The sequence below is a fragment of the Ursus maritimus genome, unplaced genomic scaffold (assembly GCF_017311325.1).
Source record: "Ursus maritimus isolate PB19 unplaced genomic scaffold, ASM1731132v1 scaffold_34, whole genome shotgun sequence".
In the NCBI taxonomy this organism is placed as follows: domain Eukaryota; kingdom Metazoa; phylum Chordata; class Mammalia; order Carnivora; family Ursidae; genus Ursus; species Ursus maritimus.
Window position 1 is genome coordinate 4,172,934 of NW_024426008.1, and position 24,554 is coordinate 4,197,487.

The 24,554-nt window shown below is 35.2% G+C and overlaps 1 protein-coding gene across 6 annotated transcripts in view; it reads right to left on the reverse strand.

Annotated features, from left to right (window-relative positions):
* NAA35 (N-alpha-acetyltransferase 35, NatC auxiliary subunit) overlaps nucleotides 1–24,554 on the reverse strand; it is a 95,212-nt gene that overhangs the window by 4,774 nt on the left and 65,884 nt on the right. For all 6 annotated transcript variants that reach the window (XM_040620184.1, XM_040620180.1, XM_040620183.1 and 3 more), the window contains 7 exons: nucleotides 21,407–21,466; nucleotides 16,534–16,640; nucleotides 7,514–7,580; nucleotides 5,790–5,888; nucleotides 5,043–5,221; nucleotides 1,912–2,048; nucleotides 982–1,049 (listed from right to left, as the gene is read on the reverse strand). In XM_040620184.1, coding sequence (XP_040476118.1) covers nucleotides 982–1,049; nucleotides 1,912–2,048; nucleotides 5,043–5,221; nucleotides 5,790–5,888; nucleotides 7,514–7,580; nucleotides 16,534–16,640; nucleotides 21,407–21,466 — 717 coding nt within the window. The remainder of the gene's footprint in view (nucleotides 1–981; nucleotides 1,050–1,911; nucleotides 2,049–5,042; nucleotides 5,222–5,789; nucleotides 5,889–7,513; nucleotides 7,581–16,533; nucleotides 16,641–21,406; nucleotides 21,467–24,554) is intronic.

Here is a 24,554-nt window from a genome sequence, read left to right on the forward strand (position 1 = left end):
TATATATATATATATATAATTTATCTATTTGACAGAGAGAGACAGCCAGAAAGAGAGGGAACACAAGCAGGGGGAGTGGGAGAGGAAGAAGCAGGCTCCCAGCCGAGGGGCCTGATGCGGGGCTCGATCCCAGAACGCTGGGATCACGCCCTGAGCTGAAGGCAGACACTTAACGACTAAGCCACCCAGGCGCCCCTTCATATTCTTTTATGTTATGTGCCATATTTATATAAAAAATTTTCAAGTTCGGTGTTTAATCCATTACTACTTTGCCCAGTGAAATTGTACCACATGCACATTATTCTGCTATAACACATGCTTTTAGAGTTGCTTCGAAACCTTCAAGTAAAAGCTTCTAAAGCAGAAAAGTCATATGTAATAAGAAAAGCATAGGTCCTGCTTCTCAAACACAAGTCCATGTTCTGTTTTATATATTTTAATGTAGGTTGCCTCAAATAATTTCTTGAATTGCCCAGGACAACTTAGCACTTGCTACCTCCTGAAAATGCTTGCTTTTGCCTAAGCCATTCATTGTGGAGCCTACCCCCTTCCTAATATGCTCCTAAAGAAATACAAACAGACCCCATCTCTTCCAAGAAAACTTTTCTGATCATGAATCAGAAATAAACTCTGCCTTCTCTCATTACTTGTGTCACACATGTCACCTGACCTGTCATTACCTAGACACCTGAGACAAGGATCACATCTGATTAGACCTGGCATCCTTAAATGTACTTCGCAGAAGTTATCTGACACATGGCAAGGGTGTTAAATTAATACTTGTCTACAAATACTTGCTAAACAAATTAATGAAAACTAGACTTGGAGAAAAGGTAATCTTTAAGCAGACGGTTAGTAAACACAAAGGCAAAATTAGAATCTGGAAAGAATCACAGGAAAGAGTCCATTTTAATTAAGCTATGTAACAGCAATGTGGTTAAAAAGTAAGAAGCAAAAAGAACTTCATTTGTGACAACTTACTTTAAACATTCCAGCACACATGTTCTGATATGCCTGGCTCATTGTGATCTCTCGGCTCAAGGGGCGAACTGTAATTAAAAAGAAAATCACCCACACTCTTTTCCCCCTCCTCTTGCATTACTGTGGGAGAAAATTTAATTTTAAATAAATCTTCCACCTTGTTTACTTAAATTAAAAATTCAAAGCCTGTTCTTACAGGTTAAATTTTACTTTATGGCCCAAATCTACAAATAATAAAATATAACTGAAAGGCTTTTTAAAAAGTCATGTTCGCTAAAGAAGTAATACCATAAAATTCTGGTATGAAGTAATTTTAACTTCTTTTGAATTCACCATACAGACTTAATTTCTGAAACAGGAAACCCATGCATATAAAAACCCATCCAAACTGGTGAAATCCTAATGAAATACACAGTAACATTTTGTAACATCTGTAGCAATATATGTACCCTTCCACTAGTGATCAAGAGAGCAGTGCCTTTGAAACATTTCTTTCTCCTCCCGGGCTTTGGGTGTTGCACCAGGGCCCTCTGTGATCATCTTTCTGTGCCACTGTAACAGCACAGCTCCAGATCGACTCCCTCCAAGTGGTCAGCCTTCTGTCGAAAATCAAGGGTTTCCTGCTGCCTTGTTCCTTGACTTATCCTGCTTGCACACTCTATGTGGCTACTTCCTCTTGTCCTAAGGTCCTCTAACCCACAGAATAGCAAGGAAGTAAAAGAAAAGCAAGCGACAGCACCAAAGAGGCTTGCGTCACTAACACTGGGACTCCGTGTCTACCTTATACTTTCTGAAGAGAAGATGGGCAAGAACTGAGATGTAAGATTAGTTCACCCGTAATAAGGCACAGGCAGCTCTCCATCTATTTGTAAAAATTAAAGTGCACTCCATTATTAGTTACTTCTTAAATTTAAAAATAATCCATAGTACCTTTCTTCTTTTTTTTTGTTTTTTTACTGCTCCGGCCTTTCTGCTGCTCTTCCATGATCCTTTCCTCTGCCATCTGAGAGCCATCAGCACGACTTAATGTCGACATCAACCACGCATAAAGGAATTCTGACAGATACCTTCAAGGGTACCAAATGTTAGTTAACGGAAGATGTCTACATGAGACAGCTTTATCACCACAGGTATTGGTACTAATAAAGAGATATTTTTAATACTGCTTTAAAAGTTAAAAAAAAAGCCAGATTATTCAATTAGATAACTGATTAGATCTTATAAGAAATGAGCATTATAAACGATTAACTTTTCCTTTTTCATAGCCTTATATTACTGGACAATGCTGAAAAATGCTTAATTTCCTACAATGATAAGCATTTTACAACTTTTCAAAAGATGTCTTGATAATTATATTTATATATGTAAATCAAATGAATGCACATTAAACTATTTTTTTAATGATTTCAGCACACACGTCACCTCAGCCTGTTAAGAAAACATTTTATTTTACTGTTAACTGCAAGAGAAAGCAAATACAGAAAAAAAAAAAAGTAAAATTACAGGCATTATACCAAAGCATTCTAAAAAATTAAGAACATTCAGGCTTATAATTTACTTGAGTTTATTCAATAAATGAAACGTGAAACAGATTATTTCACTCAATACTAACTTTTCAGAAGCTTAACCAATATTACATTCTCTTATGCCCAGAGAAAGTGGTTCAAATCTAGGATATGAATATACTTTATAATATAACCCATAATAAATAAAATTAAGGACCACTACTACATTAAGCTAAAATCAAAGATTTAGAAGAAATTTTATTATGATCAAGGATAAGCACATAATGCCTATTTCCAAAATTCTCCAAAAAGTTAAGGCAGGTTACAATATTAAAACACTTACCCTCCCCCCACCAAAAAAAAGAAAGAAAGAAAATTTAAAGCAAAACAATAAGTAGTCAAAAGATACACCTGAGGATAAGCATCGTTCCTTTTTGTTACAGCAAAACAAAAGCCCCCCAGTCAATAAATCAAAACTGTATTGGCAAAAAAAACCAAAAAACCTCCAAAATGCCTGGAATGGCTTAGGTGCTGTGTTTTAGAGCTAAACTGAGCACCATGTTTCCGGGCAACTAAGGCAAACTGGGAATATATTTTTATTTCATTAAAAAAAAGCACATTGTTTCATATGAAGATAAAATAATTCCTGACAATTTAAGAAAAGCAGTTAGAATATCCTTTTACAGGGTACAAATGAATTTTCCCCCTATCACACTATGAAATCTGAGGGTCTATATCTTAACTCAGGGAGAGGATTTCTGCATGGTATTAATGCTGCCTTCTACCTTCTAAATATCGAACCCAACGATAGATGAGTGAAGGATATAGTTGGCACAAGTCAGGCTTTTCTTGTCAAATACCAGATACCTTGGTGAGCTTTTATTAAATGCATTATCAAAATTAATACATAATTGTATCTAAGGAGAGCCAGAGCACAGATATTCTAGACCAGTGGTTCTCCAACTGTGATCTCTGGACCAGCAGCAATATCACCAGAACTAGTTAGAAATGCAAATGACTGGGTCCTACCCCAGACCTATAAACCAGGAACTCAAGGGACCAAGCCTAGCAAGTGACCATGATGCACTCTAAAGTTTGAGAATCAGTGTTTTCTGCTGTTCATTTTTAAAGGGCCCACATGCTTTCGGAATGGTTATATTCATGAACAATAACAACAAGCTTATCTTGTGAAAACGCTAGAGCCCAATCTATAATTTTGAAATTGAAAAGCAGTTAAAATTCACATGAAAGTAGACCACAAGAGTATTTACAGGCAAAAACTAAAATTTCTTTCATGCAAAAGAAATTAATCTGCTCAAATATGTAGGTACATTTCTAATGGAGTGTTTATGTGATTATCATTCATTTGCTGAATTAAGAGCCCAATTCTTTGTGCCAAAAAACATAAATATTTTACTTTGAGGAATCAAGGGCACAAAAGCTTCCCATTAGCTGCCTCAAATCTCAGAGAAAGAACCTGAGCATGTTCCCCTACAAAATGTCTGGTCTGAATACTGTTTACTATGAATTAATAAGAAAACTTACGCCAAACAGCTATATCGACATCTGTTGGTAAGAGTTGTTACCTACATAAATACTGGAGAGTATACCAAATAATATTATCCTCATATTACTTCAGTTCATGTTCAAATTCAAGTTCCTAGCCAAAAGAGTTATATGTTAGGAGCCCTAGCAGCCATGATAAAAAAACCACGTCAGTGTGGGAGAGAATTACCTTCCTTCTTTGCAGCGACTCAAGGAATATACAGTATCTTAATTTACTATGTTAAATAATCCAAATATGAGTTCAAAAGATGAACCACATTAAGATCTTATATACTAAACTTAGCTGCTTGTCATGAGCAACACTGGTTATTCTTAACAAAATACCACCGTCCTTGGCGAGACTAAGAAAAGGATCCATTGACTGTGATTTTATTTTGTTTCCATGGCAGCTTGCCCACGCCTGAAGTACTTCCAAGCATCCTCTTACTAGGTTTCTTCATCCCATATTCAAGTGAAATAGAAGAACTACTGGCTGAGGATAAAGGATCTCTTATCAGCTCCTTCCAAGCTCCTGAGATAAATCCCCAGGGTGGCAGTTTCCAAGAGTGATGCTCCCAATGATAATCTTAGCCACGATTTCTTCTCAGAGGAAAGATCTGGTTCAGATTTTGAACTTTAATTCAGTTAAGTATATTCCACAGCTAGCACCTAGCGTCACTGAAGTCACGACTAAACGTGTGTTAATTTTTCTCTCTAGAAACAGGCAAAAGCTCTTCAATTAATCCATCTACTTTGGAGTACATTCCATTTAATAATTTTTAAATAAATATTCAATGGCTGGAAAAAACATATTTGTATGATGTTATAGCACTTAAAGATGTTCAAGACTGTCTGTCTCTAAATTTTAAGATATTCTTCAATTGTCCCATAACTAAAGTTAAAGTACACTAAATGAAAAAGTACCCTGAAATTATATTGTGTTCTACAGATGCTCTCTCAGATCTTATCTACTCTACCCACCACCAACTTTAACTCATGTTGTTCTCTTACCAATATATGTAGTAGTACTCATGCATGCTGTAGAGCTCCAACTCAAAGCCACTCAGAAGATACTGGATCATAATTCGAAGGTTATGATAAAGGACCCAGGTACCTAAACAGGCCAAATGTTGCCTTTGGGGTTCCTGTTTCAACAGCATAGTGTGAAGGGCTGCATCAACCTTCTCTGCCTATCAGAATAAAATGTCATAACATTAATTTTCTTTTCAAGGTAATAAGAGAATTAAAAAAAACACAACAGCTAAAATAGCATTTAAGCAGAAAATGTAAAACTTGTCACATGAAGAACTCATATTTTCAAAACATTTTTGGTTAGGTTTAAACTTTTCATTTCATGGTGGATAACGTTTATGTAAACACTCCTTAAACTAAACGACATTTTTATTGAACAAAAATACAAAATATTGACTCCAGGTCTTTAGTTATATTGTCAATTAATACTGCTGCTTACAAATTAAAATTTTTATTAGAATGTGAACTTGTTGTAACATACAGAACTTGTTCTACATATATTTTATAATTTATTCTGATTATCAAATAATTTAAGATGTTTCTCAATCTGGATTATTCTTTTTGTAAACCCTTTCTTTGATAAAAAAAATTGTTACATATAAATAAATGTATCATATTGAAAAATTAAATAGTCAAAATATCATTACAAAGAATTATTTTTAAAAATCTGATCAAGGTACATGACTATCTTAATTTTAGAAGGGAGGGCAACTTGTTGGCTCTTACCTCATCCTGCAAGGTAGCAAATTCCTCAAGAATATGACCGAGCTTATCTCTCTGTCGAGCCCTATTATGTCCATGAATCTGAATAAGACTACAGAAGGGCTGTAATACACATAGTTTGTTAACTGTCAACGTAAAAATACTTGACACTAAAGAATATTAACATTCCAAGTGTTCAAAATCTAGTTTAAGGGGAAAAATACTGTGGATGTAAGAACCAGGACTATGCGTATTTCTTACATAGGTATTTCTTTTTAAAGGAAACTCAACATGAGAATTTATCAATAGCCAGAAGAAAGTGGCTGTTAATGAAACTTGTTTTCATATGGCAAAAATATCTTACTTTGATCTTTAGATATCTTCCCACAATTACAAGAGAATAGTTTCTTTTCTGCTTATTTCAAGCTATAAGCCAATGTTCAAGGGTGACATTTCTGTGCTGCTTTAAACACACCAGAACTATTATAAGGTTTGAATAATGGCTAATACAGTTGACCCCTGAGTAACACAAGGGTTAGGGGCACTTATACCCCATATAATCAAAGTCCATGTATTTTGACTCTCCAAAAACTTAACTACTAATAGCCTACTGTTGACTGGAAGCCTTACTGAGAACATACATAGCCGGTTAACTCCTATTTTGTATATGTATTATATACTGTATTCTTATAATAAAGTAAGCTGGAGAAAAGAAAATGTTATTAAGAAAATCATAAGAAAGACAAAATACATTTACAGTACTGTACTATATTGAAGAAAATGTGTGTATAAGTGGACCTGTACAGTTCAAACCTGTGTTGTTCAAAAGTCAGTTGTTCTCTAGAAACCCTAGGTTCTTCTATTTCTATTTTACATCATAAACTATTGTAATACTTCACTAATCAGACAACACACATGAATGGTACGATGCTGTGATTTAAGAAATATGAATTAGAAGGTATAATTTTAAATACGTACAGTTTGACAGATATTATCTCATTTGATCAAGAACTAGCTTCTAAGAAGTACAGGGGCACCATTAACACCTCACTTTCTAAAGACTGGGAAGTGTATAGAAAAGTAAAGTGATCTGCATGATAATGATAAAATGTTAATGATAAAAATGAAATCTGACCTTTTAGTTCTCCTCCTTTCACCATACCATGCTGCCTTCCTATATATAGTATATTAGTATATATATGCAAATTATATATATATATTAGTAACTGGAATTAAGCCCCCAAACCTGACTGCTTCAGTTCTCCAAGAGAAATGTTTATATAATTAAATAACATACGATTAATTTAATCAATGACAAGATTTGTATTTTTTCCTAATTACCTGGGATTTGAAAAAAATCTGTGATCTTATCTACATTAATAATTTTAATTTTACTATAATCCTGTTTATTAAAGTAGTACAAAGAGAAGGTATCTGGAACTATTATAAACATTCCTGTTTATAAGGTCAAAAATAGTTTTTGTGCCCATTTACAAAAAATGGGTACAACTTATCCAGTTTCTGTGGTCCCTGGGGTAGTTATAGTGAAGACATCAAAGGCGCCTCAGTATCTAACAACCCGCCAGGAAGACTTCAGGTTAGAAAGCTAGCTACCTACTTGAGTGTAAGAGGAGAAATTTTTTATTTATTCAATGAAAATGAATAAGAGATGTTAGATGAAAAAAATAACACAAATTAATGCTACTGAAGGAATTATACCCCACAACAATCCAAACTGTAGTTCTTACCCGGACACAGTGAGTAACAAAGGAGTCAATACAGTCCTTAGCCTGGTGATTATTATATAGGCAGCACCTGTAAGATAATACTCATTAAAATCAACTATTTGGCCTACAAAAAGCAGCAGTTATTACTATAGGTGCTACCAACAAAGAAGGTGGGGAAAAAGAGAAAATGGAATCAAATACATTACTAAATTAAAAACTAGCATTAGATTAAGAAATATTTCACTTATATATAAATATTTCATTTATCTGTTATTCACATAAATGTACACTATTTCCAGTTCTTTCAGTTCTACATTTGGACAAGTTGGATCCAACAAGATCAAATTAACAAGAGAAGAAAAATTCCAAAGTGCCAGTTTTTCATGACCTGATTGCAAAAAAGTTTTTCTACAACTGACATCCTCACAGACTGTGCTCATAATAGTAATTACAAAGGAAATACTATACAGAATCCTAATTTTTTCAAGATGTACCCACATTTCCAGCCACTGAAAATCATCACCTATATATTTCACCTATCCTCATGAAGTGGTTTCCTTGTGGTGTCCCTTATCTCAGTTAATAGCATCACTTCTTGACTAAAGCCCTCCTGAGCACAGTCTGGGAGGATCTGCCACCTGCCTAGTCCTGGAGGCACTACCAGGGCTGAAGAGATGGGAAGACTGTATTTTTCTAAACCTGAGGTGGGAGGTCAGTAGTCCTTTGCACCTAAGAAGATGGGAAAAAGCAACGACTTTCCCCTGGCTCACTGACAGGAGCAGACAACGTACTACTCCTCAGTGTTTGCCATAACTGAACAATCTGACCAGAGCCTGAAAGATAAACACAGCCATAATCATGCAACAGAAAATGATAGTGCACGCAACAGCCAGGAGAAAAGAAAAGGCAGAACGCCTGGAATAGGTGGTGGCAAGAGGAAGGTGCTGGAAGGTCTGTTATATCTTTAACTCCAAAGTAAAAAAAATTACTTAAGGTGATTAAAATAAAGCTCTTAAAAAAAAAGACTTTCTGGATCCAAAAATTAGGATTTTCAAATTTAAAAATTCAATAAAAGAATGACATTATTGCCTTGAAGGTCAAGAGGAAGAAGTTTTTCATATCATGGCAAAAATAATAAAAAAGAGATAAATATATGTAAATATAAATAAAAGAGATAAATATGAAGACTATGGAGAAGAGATCTAGAAGACTTAGTATATGAGGGGCTTGAAAAAAAAAACAGATGAAGGCAAAGCAATAATTACATAAAAAATAATAAAGAATAATTACTGATTGGAAGACCTGAGGCTTTAATGACTGAGTTCCTCATAGGATTAGCTGAAAGTCACACATATACATTCTGGTAAAACCCTTAAACTCAAAAAAAAAAAAAAAAAAAGAAAAGAAAGAAAAAAAGAAAAGAAAAGAAAACTTTACAATCTTCCAGAAAAAGTGCCAAATCACTTACTAAGGAAAAAAAAGAATCAGATCAGGATCACATTTCTTTCCTTTTTTTTTTTTTCAGGATCACATTTCGTATCTGTAACACTGGAATTTTAAAACAGTGGAATAACAAGGGTGTCTGGGTGGCTTGGTTAAGCATCTGACTCTTGGTTTCGGTTCAGGTCATGATCTCAGCGTTGTGGGATCAAGCCCTGCATTGGGCTCCGTGCTCAGTTAGAAGTCTGCTTGAAATTCTTTCCCTCTTCCTTTGTTCCTTCCCACGCTCTCACTCTCTCCCTCTCTAAGATAAAATAACTAAAATCTTTAAAAAAACCAGTGTAATAACATTTACAGACTATCATAAAAGAACTTTGTTATATACACAGTCAATTCTCAGTATTCATGATAGTTCTGTTCTTTAAAGCTTGGTGGACACTGAGACAATATGGAAACACTGCTCCTAGGGTAAAATACAGGGTTAGGTTCCTGCCAGCCTCTGGTGACACCATTTTCATCAACTGATCCCTATATAACTTTACATTATGTATTTTATTTAGATGCCTTATGTAACGTACACTGCTGATTCATTAGCAAACTCAGGCCCGAGTGAAGCTTATCTAACACACATATTCTCTCTGAAAGGCAAGCTACAGCCTTCTTGTGCTGAGGAATACTAACTAGACAGCACATCATCACACATGGAGGCCATTTGAAACTATGAAATCACCATAAAAAGGACAGAAATGTGTGAAGAACCTGGCATCTAATGGAGCTGTTTACAGAACTGCCTTGTTCAAAGCTGGGTGACTCAAATTTTTTTGCTGCTCTGCACATGTCTGCAAATTAAGCCAGTGGAGCAAACATTGATTTGAGGGTTACAAACACATTTTAGCAAGTTAGCGAGATTTGCAAATATGGTATCCTCAAACAATGTAGGTTGAACTGTAATTAAACCTAAATGGCTAATAAAAGTGCTAAAGGAGGACTGTTAAATAGAAAAGGAAAAAATGCAAATTAGACATAGACACTATTTCACACACATCAGATTGTCAAAATTTCTGAAGTCTGATAATGACAAAGTCCAAACAAAGTCTGGGAAAACTAGAATTCTTTTTTTTTTTTTTTAAAGATTTTATTTATTTATTTGACAGAGATAGAGACAGCCAGCGAGAGAGAGAACACAAGCACGGGGAGTGGGAGAGGAAGAAGCAGGCTCATAGCAGAGGAGCCTGATGTGGGGCTCGATCCCATAATGCCGGGATCACGCCCTGATCCGAAGGCAGACGCTTAACCGCTGTGCCACCCAGGCGCCCCAGGGAAAACTAGAATTCTTATACACTGTTTTCTGGCATAAAAATTCGTTTAATTATTTCAGAAAGCAATTCGGCAAAACTAGTGAAGTTGAAGATGCACACATTCTATGATCAGCAATTAATTTCAGTTTTTGTTTTCCGTTTTTTTTTAAAGATTCTCTTTATTTATTTGAGAGAGAGCAAGAGAGTACAAGCAGGTTCCCTGCTCAGTGACATATTCAAAGAAGTTCACCACAGTACTTTTTTCTTTTTTTGAGAGAGAGAGCACACAAGTGGGGGTGGGGGAGAGGAGAAGAGAGAGAGAATCCCAAGCAGGCTCCACACCCAGTGAGGAGCGTGACACAGGACTCAATTCCATGACCCCAAGATCATGACCTGAGCCGAAATCAAGAGTCAGACGCCAACCAACCGAGCCATCCAGGTGTCCCCAGCACTGTTTTCAACAGCAATAAATTAGAAACAACCTAAATGTCCAATTGTAGAGAAACAACAAAACAAACTCAATATGTTCAAAGGGTGGATTTTAATGAATGAAAAGTAAGTCTGCATGGACCAAACTGTATAATTTCAAAACCCTAATGCTGAATGAAAAAATCATATTGCAAAAGGATGTATACAGTCTGACATTTATGTGAAGTCTTAAAATATGTAAAATAAACGGACGTATCATTTCCGGATACACATATTGGGCAAAGTGTACAAGCATTCATAAGAGTGAGACACAAACTGTAGTGCAGTGGTCACCTCTAGGACCAGAGTGGGAGGAAAGGATGGGGTGGGGGAGGATTTGAAATTGCAGGCAGTTCTCAAAATGTGGCCCAGGTTCCCCTGGTGAGGCTGGTGACCTTGGGATGCTTTCCAGGGGAATATAAGGTCAAAACTATTCTCACAATATTAAAATGTTATTTGCCTTCCACACTCATTCTCTCACAAGTGTACAGCAGTTGTTTTCAGAGTACGTGGCATGCAATACTACAACAGACTGAAAGCAGAAGCAGGTCAAAATAATCCAGCTATCTTCTATTAAGGCAGACAGAAAAGAGATTTGCAAAATGTAAAACTGCCACTTTTGTCACTAATTTTTCCTAAAAAGTTATTTTCCATAAAAATGTTATTTAGATTAGTGTAACGGGTCTCTTATTTTTAAAAAAATTAATAAATATTTTTAAAGTATTGCTTTAATTTCTAAAACAGTAGGTAGCAATTTATATGACCTACATAAACAAAAGCTATTTGGGTCTTTAATAACTTTTAAGAATGCAAAGGTGTCCCAAGACAAAAAAGTTTGAGAACTGCTGATTTAGAGGTTATCTCTAAATAATTTAATTCGTTAAAATTCGCTGCTCCTTGATACTCAAGCTCAGCCCTGCTCTTGGACCTTACAGATGCTGCTGTCAGGAAGCCCCACCCCTCTGATTCTGCATGGCTCACTCCCTCAGTTCACCGGCATGTATCACCACTTGCAATACGCCTTCCACAACTATCACTCCTAACAGAACCATCTATCCCTTTATCTTTCCACAAACACTTATCGTGACCTCACATTATGTATCTGTCTACTGTTCAGTCTCGCCCAATGGAGAGGAAGCTCCTTGTTAGCAGGTATGTTCTTCTTTTCCCTAGAACCCAGAAAGGTACCTGGCAATAACAGGTACTAACTTACTGTATTTATTACAAAAGGGAACTAATAAAATTTATTAATTCATATAAACATACATTAAGAATTTATCAAGTTTTACCAATTCTCCAAAAGGGGAATTTATAAAACACAAACAAAAAATGTTGCTTAAAATGGATGGTAGTATAGGTAGCTGTCGCAGTTTATACATCTAAGTATTTGATATATTTAATTATAAATTTTAAAATAACTTTTGTCTCCATTTGCAGGTAACATATTATATGTAGAAAAGCTAAAGATTTCATCAAAAAAACTGTTAGAACTAATAAATTTAGTAAAGTTGCAGTGTACAAAAATCAATATACAAACATCTGTTGCATTTCTATACGTTAATAATAAACTATCAGACAAATTAAGAAAACAATCCTATTTATAACAGCACCAAGAAGAATAAAATACTTAGGAATAAATTTAACCAAGGAGATGAAAGATCTATACATTAGAAACTGTAAGATATTGATTAAAGAAACTGAAGACACAAATAAATGGAAAGATATTCTGTGCTTATGGGTTGGAAGAATATTGTTAAAATGTCCCTATTACCCAAATTGATCTATAGTCAATGCAATCCTCATCAAAATTCAAATAGGATGTTTCACAGATACAGAGAATACAATCCTAAAATTTATATGGAACCACAAAACACCCTGAATACCCAAAGAACAAAGAAGTTAAGAGGTTTCACAGTCCCTGATTTCAAACTATACTCCAAAGGCTACAGTAATCAAAATAGAATGATACTGGCATAAAAACAGACACATAGATCAATAATACTGAATAGAGCTCCTAGGCGAAAAAAGCATGCATATATGGTCAATTAATTTTTGACAAAGCAGCCAGAAATACACAATGGGGAAAAGACAGTCTCTTCCACCATAAATAATATTGGGAATGCTGGACAGCCACATGTAAAAGAGTGACCCTGGACCCTTATCTTACACCATACACAAAAATCGATTCAAATGGATTAAAGAACTTTATAAAGACACTTTTGTATGTAAGACCTGAAACTGTGTATTAAAAGAAAGCACAGGGGATAAGCTCCTTCACATTGATGCTGGCAATGATTTTTTGGTTTTGCACCAAAAGCAAAGGCAACAGAAGCAAAAATAAACAATGGGATTACATCAGAGGGAAAAGCTCCTACTCAGCAACCAATCAACAAAATGAAAAGGCAACCTACAGAATGGAAGAAAATATTTGCAAACCACACATCTGATAAAGGGTTAACCAGGGAAGAGCCAAGAAAATCCTGAAAAAGAATGCCACCAGACAACATGTCTTAATGGATATTAAAACTTAAGACAAAGCCACAAAAATAAAAAACATCATCACTGGAACTGAAATAAATCCCATACATAAAGGACTTTCAAGTAAAATAAAGATGGTCTTTTAATCCAGTGGGAAATGATGGTTTATATTGTAAGTGATGCTTGCCCAACTGGCTGCCTATACCTAGAAGGAAATCAAGTTGAACTTCTACCTTCATACCATTTAGAGGAAAAGAACTCAGATTTAAAATCTTAAATGTTCAAGAATAAAATAAAAATCTTTGGAAAAATATTTAAGTGCCTAAAGGTACAACCTGTGGGCTGGGGAGTCACTCCAAACAAGAAACCTAAAAGTTATATAGGACAAAATAAAGTAGAAAAGGCTACTTTACAGAAAGCAAAAATTCTGAAGCAAAAGAAACCTAAAGGAAAAAAATGGCCATCCCAGATTAAAGAACTGAAAGATAATATAATTTTGTAAGTACCTGCATGTTATGAGAAGCTATATACTGTAGGATAGATACTGTATAACAATGTGTATTATATACTCATAATGTACAAGGAATTCATGTAAATTCTCCAAAAAAGTAAACCACTTAATAAAAGTCAATGGGCAAAGGATATAAACAATTCATAGAAAAGTATTTCTAAATGTCCAATAAATATTGTATTAAATGCTCACAGTAAAGTAACAATGAGATACTGCTTCCTGCTAACCCCATTGGAAAAAAATATAAAAGAATGGTAACACCTACTGCTTGTTGGCCAGGATGTAGGGAATGTGCACTCTCATATATTGCTAATAGGAATATAAATTGCTGCAATCTTTCCGAATGCAATCTGATAATATCTATATAAGTACGCATGCCCCCACCCAGTAACCCCAACCTACGGAATACATTCATATTATATTTGGAAGCCATTAAAAATAATTAATTAGATCTACATCAGGTAATGTGACACATAAATTCATGATGTATCATGATGTAAAAAAAATTTTTTTTAACAGAAATAAAATATTTTACTTTATTTCTAACGGTCTGATTTGAGACAGAGATAGTGAGAGAGAGCACAAGCATGGGGGAGGGGCAGAGGGAAAAGCAGGCTCCTCACTGAGCAGGGAGCCTGACCTGGGATCATGAGCCACTCAGGCACCCCAAAATTCTGATTTTAAACAAGGAAGCCACACAAAATAATTAAAAGTTCATGATAAAAACAGCGTTTTTGTGATCCCATTTATATAAAGTCCTATGTGTATCATATATCTGTGTATCACAAAGATACCTACAGTGATGGTTATCAAAATGCAGTTATCTCAGAGGTAAGATTTCAGGAGACTTTTACTATTTTTCATATTTTTTGCACTAAATTTTCAGATATGACCATATATTATTTATAGAACCAGCTTCTGGGTTTATTTTTAAAGCAACTTAGTTACCTTCTTACTCCTTTCCTTCCCCTGCTGAGTCAGTTGTCACATCCTATTAATTTTACCTCTGAAATGTTCCACTGATCTGTCCTCTCCTTTATATTCTCAGAGTTTAATCCTTCATCATTTCTCTCCTGTAGTACCAAATTAGCCTAGCTCACCACTCTGCCCCCATTATCACTACCAGTCTGTTTCCTATGAAAAAAATATAGTATACTATGCCAATTTCCTCCTAAACGTCTGAGTACTTCCTCACTGACCCTAAAATAAAGACCATATTTTACCAAACCATTCAAAACTCTCGAGTCTAACCCCAAACTATCTTTAACCATCCAACTCCCATTTACTTGTTCACTCGCTCAACGAAGATTTATCATGTGCTGCTATTCAGACTGTAGACACTGTTCTAGCACCTATGATACATTAGTGAACAAAAGGCCAAAACTACCTGCCCTGACCTTGTGGAGTTTATATTCTAATGGGACTGGGAGGGAGGAGGCAGAGAGGGAAATAAGAAATAAACATAATGAAGAATTGTATGGTACATATAGACTTAGACAAAGCAAAGAAGTAAATTATATAGTACATAAGAAGATAATCATTAGAGGAGAGAGAAAGGCAATGATGGGTTGAGGCAGCATGGATGTTGCACTTTTCAAATAGTCTAATCAAAGCAGTCCTTACTGAGGTGAAGTTAAACAGACTTGAAGGTGGGGAGGGAGTCAGTCCTGGGCATTTCTGTAAAATGCCCTCCACCCCAGAGTCTGTGTAAAGGCTGTAGGGTGAGAGCCAGCCTATATGTTCCCAGAATAACGAGGGCAAAGTGGCTGAAGTGAGGGGTAAGAGACAATGAAGCCAGAAAGGCATCAGGACAGGAGTCTAGACCAGAGAATATGGAACCTCCTAGGCTCACCCATAAGGACTTTGGCTTTTACTGTGAATAAAACAGGAAATATAACCAACACTGAATGCCTGGGAATTTACGTCCTCCCAGGGGCAGTCCTTAACTGATTGCTTTGTGGGTCAATTCTCAGGCTTCCTTGTTTCGTCCCTGACAAGGACAACTCTGAGCTGCAACCTATACTGTCCCCACAGCTCCCCAACAGGACCCAACCAGAGTTCCTTTCCATGCAGTACAACCTCTGCGTGGTTTTCTTCCTTGTCATGTCCCACCTGCCCACAACCCTGCTGGTTTTTCCTGGGAAAACTTTCTAAGAGTACATGAACTGTCTCAGGATCTGCTTCTGGGAAACCCAAGTGAAGAGAGGAAGAAGTTTTATGTGAGATGTGGCATGATTTATTCAACAAATTGAATGCTGAACCACTAACTGTTCTTAAAATACATGTCTTCAGACATCTTCTCTTTTTTTTTGCTGAGAAATAACAGCACCTTTCTTCCCTCCCCTTTGGAAAAGCTCTACTCATTTTCCAAAACGCAAACACAAGTGATGATTTCTTGTTGCATGAAATCCTTTCCACCTTCTTATGGCAACATGTTTCTGGTAGAGCCACTGCCCTAATGCTAATTTAAGGATCAATTACTTGCATTTTCTATTTTTATCTAGACTCAGATCACTGAGAAGCAACCTTATCTTGTTTTTTTATAATTATTCCCAAAGTGCTTCCGTGATACAGTGCTTTGCACACAATAAGAATCAATGCAACTTACTGAATTTGATAACTCTTTGTAAGGTTTTCTTCTCATATTGGGCCTAATGTCAACCTCACAAAAATCTCAGTTTAAATCTAAATATGCAGCAGAAATCAATTAATTTTAATATGACTGAATTGTTTGGTTTTTACATGAAGATTTGATTACAACAGTTTTTATGCCTTGCTATAAAGGTGCACAGAGAATTGGGGCTTTTAAGAAATACATATGCTATAAAAAGTCTTAGGGTACTTACTTTGGGGAGAGCACCGGAGGACTGACAAAAGACCGAAGTGCATCCTTCACCATGTCTTGCATGAGATGGGTTCCAAAGACCTTTTTGTTATCCACCAAGAAAGTGGTCTTAAAACAAATGTTATATATTAGTAATGCTATCACAATTTTAACATATTGTACATATAACTGTAATTACTATGACACAAACACACTTCTTATAAATACTGCAGAACATAGGAGAGATTAAAGTATAAAAACCTGGTGGAAATCAATCAATAAATAAATCACTATTTCAACAATGGGTATTACTTATTAATCCCTCTTAAGATGTATTCTGATGAAGGAAAATGAAAAAGTGTGCAAGAAAATATATTTCCCAAGTCCAGGGTAGTGATAGTGAACTAGTCAAAATGAACTGACTAGTCTGAATATGTCAAATAAGCTAATATGTAAGAAAGAGGGCTTCATAAATTATGAAACAGCAAATGGTTATCAATATTAGTTGATAATCTTTGTCTCTAATGAACATTTTGGAATACATACACACTTTCTGAAATTGGAAAAATAGATTTCATGATTAAATTTAAAGTAATAAATTATTTAATAATAATTTGCATTTAATTTTCTCCCCTTAATTACCTCGGTATATTTTAATACTTGCTATACTATCCCTTCCTTGATTTCCTAACACATTTGCGCTGTTTCCAGTTTTGGGTGATAATGAACCAAACAGCTATACACACTCGTATACAAGTTTCCAGGAGAACACAGGATTTCACTTTTCGTAGGCAGATATTAAGCGGGAGTAGGATCTGTACATTTAATAAGACTCTGACAAATTGTTTTTACAAAGTGGCTGTAGCACTTCACATTCCTATCAGTAAATGCATCACCAGCACTCGGTATTGTCAGTTTTTTTTTTTTTTAAGATATTGTAAAAGGTGGATAGTGGTATTTCACTGTGGTTTGAATTTGCATATCCCTAATACCAATTATGTTCAGTATGTTTTCATACTGAAGTGTTTAAATTTGCTGCCCATTTTATTTTTAAAGATTTTATTTATTTATTTGACAGAGACGGAGGCAGCCAGCGAGAGAACACAAGCAGGGGGAGTGGGAGAGGAAGAACCAGGCTCCTAGCAGAGGAGCCTGATGTGGGGCTCGATCCCATAACGCCGGGATCAAGCCCTGAGCCAAAGGCAGACGCTCAACCACTGTGCCACCCAGGCACCCCTGATGCCCATTTTAAAAAGTGGGTTGTCTGTTCTATTTTGTTTATAGAGTTCTTTGTATGATACAAATCCTTTACCACACATGGATTTGCAAATATTTTCTCCAATCTGTTAGTCTCTTTTCATTTTCTTAACAATGTCTTCCACAGAATTAAAGTTCTAAATTGATCACTTTATCATTTTTTATGAATTGTTTTTGATGCCATACCAAGAATTGTGTCTTCTGAAGTCAAAAAGATTTTCTGCTATCTTTTCTTGTGAAAGTTTTATAGTTTTACCTTTTAGATTTATGATGCATTCTGAGTCAATTTTTTTGCATATGTCTGTCCAATTGTTCTTGTACCATTGTTGAAAAGACTACCATTTCTCCACTGATTTGCCTTTGTATTTTGACAAAAATAACTGACCATATTAGTAATTGATCAGCTGACCATGTTAATAAAGGACTATGAAATACTATATAGTACTACTATATAGTAGCATATAGTACTATATACTATATATAAAGGAATATAAAATACTATATAATAGCATATAGTACTATTAGTATATATATATTATATATATACTATTAGTTTATATATATATTATATATATATAATAGTACTATATGCTATTATATAGTACTAAATAATAAAGGACTAATTAAAGATTAGGACTTTTCTAGACTCTCCTCTTGGTTCCACTGATCCATTTTGCCAATACCATACCTGTCCTGCAGTCAGATAGTATGAGTTGCCCAACTCTACTCTTTTTTGCACCATTTTTCTGGCTATTCTAGTTCCTTTGCCTTTCCATATTAATTTTAGAATCAACTTGTTGACATCCAAAAAATCCTGCTATGATTTTGATTGAGATTGCTCTGAATCTGTGGATCAATTTTGGGAAGAACTAACACCTGAGATCATTCCACAAAAAAAAAAAAAAAAAAAAAAGGTATATTTCTCCATTTATTTAGGTCTTTGATTTCTTTCATCAGTACTTTGCAGTTTTTCAGCATATAGGTTCTATGAACAGGTGTTAGATTTATACCTAAGTATTTCATTTTTTTGTGTGTTAGTGAAAATAGTACTGTTTTTAAATTTTCTACTTCCCATTGCTCACTGCAAATATATAGAAATACAATTACTTTTTTGTGTATTGACCTCATATCCTGTGTTCTTCTTAAACTCACCCATCTGGTCTAGGAACTTCTTTGTAGATTCCTTGACATTCTATACAGAAAATAACGTCTGTAAAAATGTGTTTTTTCTTTTTCAACTGTATGCCTTTTATTTCTTTTTCCTGCCTTTTTTCACTAGCTCAAATTTCCAGTGCAGCTTTCTCTCAACTTATGATGACTGGCTTATGTCCCAATAAGACCCCTTTAAGTTGAAAATGCTCTTAAGTTACAATGTACTTAATACATCTAACTTACTGAAGATCATAGCTTAGCCTAGCCTACTTTAACCGTGCTCAGAACACATAGATTAGCCTACCGTGGGACAAAATCATCTAACACAAAGCTTATTTGATAATAAAGTGTTCAGTATCTCCTGTAATTTACTGAATGCTATACTGAAAGTGAAAAACAGAATGGTTAAATCAGTTGTTTACCCTTGTGATCATGTAGCTCAGTGGGAGCTGTGGCTCGCTGGTCATGCCCAGCATCACGAGAGAGTATTTTACTGCATATTGAAAAGATCAAAATTCAAAATAATGAAGTATGATTTCTACTGAATGCACATCACTTTCACACCATCATAAAGTTTATAACTCATAAGTCAAACCCTCTTAAGTTGTGGACCATCTGTACTATGTTGAATAAGAGTGGAGTGAGTGGACATCCTCGCTTTAGTCCCAATCTTAGGAGGAAAGGATTTATCTTTCACCATTAAGTACCATGTTAGCTGCAGATTTTTTTGTACATACCCTTTATCAGGTTAAGGAAGTTCTTTTCTATTCCTAGCTCTGCTGAGAGTTTTTTATCACGATGGAGGTTGAATTATGTCAAATGCTCTTCCTGAATCTACTGAGACGTTAGAGTGTATGGTGGATTACACTGGCTGATTTTTGAATGCTGAACCAGGCTTGCATTCTTGGAAAAAAAACACCTTGGTCATAATGTATTATCTTTTTTTATATATTGTTGAATTTGATATGATAACACTTTAAGGATGTTCTGTCGATGCTCACAATATGTCTACAATTTTCCATTCTTTTAATGTCCTTGTTTGGTCTTGCTACTGAGCTACTGCTGGTTTTATATCATGAGTATTGTTGACTCTTCTATTTTCTGGAACAGACTGTACAGAATTGACCTGGAACTTTCTTTGTTGAAAGGTTTTAAACTATGAATTCAATTTCTTTAATATATACAGGATCATTCAAGTTACCTCTTTCTGAGTTTTGGTAATGTCCTTCAAGAAACTGGTCCATCTGTGTTTTTGAATTTATGGATATGAGCTGTTTATAGTATTTCCCATATAACCTAAGGGTTCTGTAGTAATACTCTCTTTCATTCCTGATATTATTCATCTGTACCTTCTTTTTCTCTTGTTCTGTCTGGTTAGAGGTTCTTCAATGTAACTGACATCTTTCTTTCGTTCATTCTTTCTTTCTTTTTTTTTTTTAAAGGCTCAGTTAAATTTTTTAAAGTACTATTTATTTAAGTAATCTCTATACCCAACATGGGGCTCAAACTCACAATCCTGAGATCAAGAGTCACACACTCTTCCAACTAAGCCAGTCAGGCACCCCTTTATTGATATTTTTAAAAGAACCAAGTTTTCGGTTACATCAATTTTCTTCACTGTTTATCTGTTTCCTATTTTACTCATTTCTGCTTTTATCTTTGGTATTTCCTTTCTTCTGCTCGCTGAGTTTCATTTCCATTTTTTTTTTTAAGTAGAAGCTTAAATTATTCAGACCTTTCTTTCAAAAATTTTTTAACTGAAGTATAGTTAACATATTAGTTTCAGGTATACAACACAATGACTCAATTCTATACACTGTAAAATGCTCACCATGGTAAATGTAGTTACCATCTGTCACCAAAGTTATCACAATATTACTGACTATATTGCACATGCTGTACTTTTCACCTGTGACTGACTTATTTTATAACTAGAAGTTTGCACCTCTTAATCCCCTTCACCTATTTCACCCATACCCACCCCCCCACCTCCAATCCCTCTGGCAATCACTTTCTACTTTTTCTCATATAAACATTTAATCTTATAAATTTTTCTCTAAGCACTGCTTCACTTATATCCCACAGATTCTGTAGGTTAGATTTTCATTTTCATTCAGTTCAAAATATTTTCTAATTATCCTCAAGACTTCCTCTTTGGCTCCTGAGTTTTGTTCAGAAGTGTGTTAATTTCCAAATATTTGGAAAATTTCCAAATATGTTTGTTACTGATTACTAGTTTAATTCCAAAATAATCAGAAAGCATACTTTGGATGATTTCAATTGTTTTTCAATTATTAAAGGTTTGTTTTATAGCCTGGGATATGACCTTGATGAATGTCTAATATTCTAATACTTCTATCATAAAAATGTAACACTGCTGACATCCTTTAAAAGCATCTACTTTTGTTGCAGCAATCAATAAAATAATGTCAACACACATAAAATTTGATGTTTAAAGAAGTACTGCAATACTAAATAGAACTTACTTGTAACAGAGATCTTGAAAGAACACAAGGTGATTGTTCACTAAATTCACAGAAAAAATCCTGACACACAGAGAAAAAATAATGTCATTAATAGATTAAATAAAAGCTGGAAATGTTTGTATATAGCATATAATTTTTACCAGACCTTCTGGAAATTACATACTAACAGATTTAATATATGACAAAGAGCTAAGGATCATTTCTATAGGAACTGTCTTAATTGTATCAATGGGACAATGGATGCTTTTGGAGACTAACTTTTTTTAATTGACCAACAGAATTGTGTGGATACCAATATTAAATTTGCACATTATGAAAATAATAGCATTGATAATAATTTGCTAACAGCAGAGGTTTACTTCCTACTTCACAGAAATAAGTATCAAGTAACCAGGCCAAGTGGATTCATATAACTGACTGTTCCTGATTCTTTTTTGACATCCAAAAGATATGCTCAGAAAACTATATATGGGTTTATACATAGATAAAAGGAAAAAAGGTAAGAAAATACACTACGATGTTAGTATATTATATGATAGTAGCTATTTATCATTTTCACATTTTGTGTTTTCCAGACTCGTGATCCTCCATTTACATGGGTGCTCTGCCAAAACCTACCAAGCTTCTCTAGTCAATTCACTTTTTTCACAATTAACTTTTATACCTTGCTCACACTTCTCTAAGTAAATATTCTCTACTACAGAGATCCACCCATTTAACATTACAAAGTAAATTAAGTCATCTATCAACAGGAAATCCCTCCACTTCAGCCTCTAAACTTTATCAAACTGAACCCACATTTGTACCCAGATCCTTTCCTTGCCCACTTTTAACAACGGAAGCCCTCCATTTGTATTACGGACTCCATTCCTTCCGGTCTTTTCAGGAACATTACACCTTGTCAAAAATCCATCCTTGTCTGTCCTAGATATTTAACTTCTCCCTCTCTTCCAGATCCTCCCCATTTATATTTACGTAGTCAATTTCCCCCCATCTTTAAAAAGAAACTCTCACATGCTCCACATTTCTCTCTTAACTGCTGCCTTCTCAGCTAAACTTTCTGAAAGAGTTGACTGAACCATCTCTACTTACTCAACGGCCCCTCCTCATCCACACACACTAGCCTGGCTTTTCACTCTAGTCACCACTGTCCTCTGACACCAAATCCAACTGACATTTGTTTTAGACCTTATTCACTTCTTTTATCTGACCTCTCAGCAGTATTGGCGGGACTTCCTTCTGGTAAAATAAAACCTTTAAATGACTTCCATGATTTCTTCCTTTGTGGTCACTTCTCGGTCAGCTCTGTATGTTCAAAGTTTAGTCCCAGACTGTTTTCTTTTCTTATGCCATATACTTTTTCCCTCACAATCTTCACCATACTCATGCTTCAATTACTACCTGTAATAGTTCCAAAATTATATATCTAGCATTGACTTCTAAACTCTATCCATATAGTCACTATCTATTCAATATCTTTACATAAATATCTCAAAGGCACCTCAAATTCAGCTTCACTAAGACCCTCAGCTGACTAAAGGTCTTTGAGAATTTCCCCATTTTGGTGACAGCACCAGAGTGTATCAAGATCTGCAGGTCAGAAACCCAGAGACCTTCCTGAGAGTTCGCTCATGTCCCATGTTTAATTCAACACCAACATGGTATCGATTTTAGTTCATGCATAGCTCTAACTCTGACAACCCACATCACCTCCCTGCCATCCTTCTAACTGAAGTTACCATCCTCTCTCCCTTGGACTGTGATGATGGTTTCTTAATTCATCTCCCTGTGTTTACTTTGTTCCCTTACTGTTTTTTCTCTTCAATGCAGCACAAATGGCTGCAAACTGTTAATTCAGTTACTTAACTACCCCACCCATACTGATCTTGTCTAAAACTCGAATGTGAAAATGCAGAAACATGCAGAGCATAAACTATAAAGAGTTGTAACTGACATTTTGGTATTTGTTATTCCAATCTTTTTTAAACTGAATTTACCTACCTCTGATGATCACTTCTGTGTGTGACAACGTATAAGATGGATAATCTATTTTGAAACATAACTTGACATTCACAACCATTTCCCTATGTCAGTATTTTCCTGTAACATGCTTTTTAATGTCAGTATGGCATATATTCTACACATACTATAGGATAGATAGTGTTACTAGTGGGCATTTAAACTGTTTCTAGTTCTTCAAGAATGCGAATGATGATGAGCCAAATACTTTAGTTCATCTTTGCATATATCTTAGATGATTTTCTTATGCTAAATCTCTAGAAGGGGAGTTGCTAAGATATACACATTTTTAAGACTTTTGAGAGCGACAGCCACAGAAGTATAGGAGAGCAACTACGTCCCTCTATCAACATTAAATATTACTATACTTTCCAATCAAATTGTTATAAAATGCATTTCTTCAATTACTTGTAAGGGCATGCATTTTTCATGTTTACTTCTTTTTCTGTGTGTGCTCATGTCCATTCCCAATTTTCTAGAGAAGATTTATCTTATAGGTAAGCACATATTCTGGCACTGTATCCTAACAATAACAGGTGTTTTATGCAGATCCACCAGGTATTTGGTCCCCTTTTCTCTAACTTTAATCTTCTTGATTCTTGGCCTTAGCCACACTCCCCTACTACCACCACCAATCCCCATCCCAAGTGTTCCAAGGATCCAGACTCTTCTCTTTCTATGCCCTCTTCACGACCAGTGCTGGCAGTCCAGGCCTGGCTCCCCCAGTTCCCCACTACTATGGTCCCCGACAAGGCAATCCATAACCCTCTGCCAGAATATCAAAATCCAACTATGGCATTATTTTTTCTTATTCCAATTCACACTGGTCGTCTTCTCAAATCCTACCTTTAATTTGAACACAAATATTCATGTAACAATTAAGAATCAGAAAAGCAGATGTAGCAGAAGAGTAAAAGTCTCTATTCTAGTTCCAGATATGCCACTAACCAATCATCTAATGTGGTTACAAGCCCTCTAAACCTTACTTTGTTTAGCTATACAATGAACTGCAAAATGAACTGGGTTATGTCTATGATCTTTTCTACCATTAAGATTCTACGATTCTTAAGTCAGAATAAGGACAAAACTACTAAAAAGAAAGCAAACAGAAAGGACGTAACAAAGACGC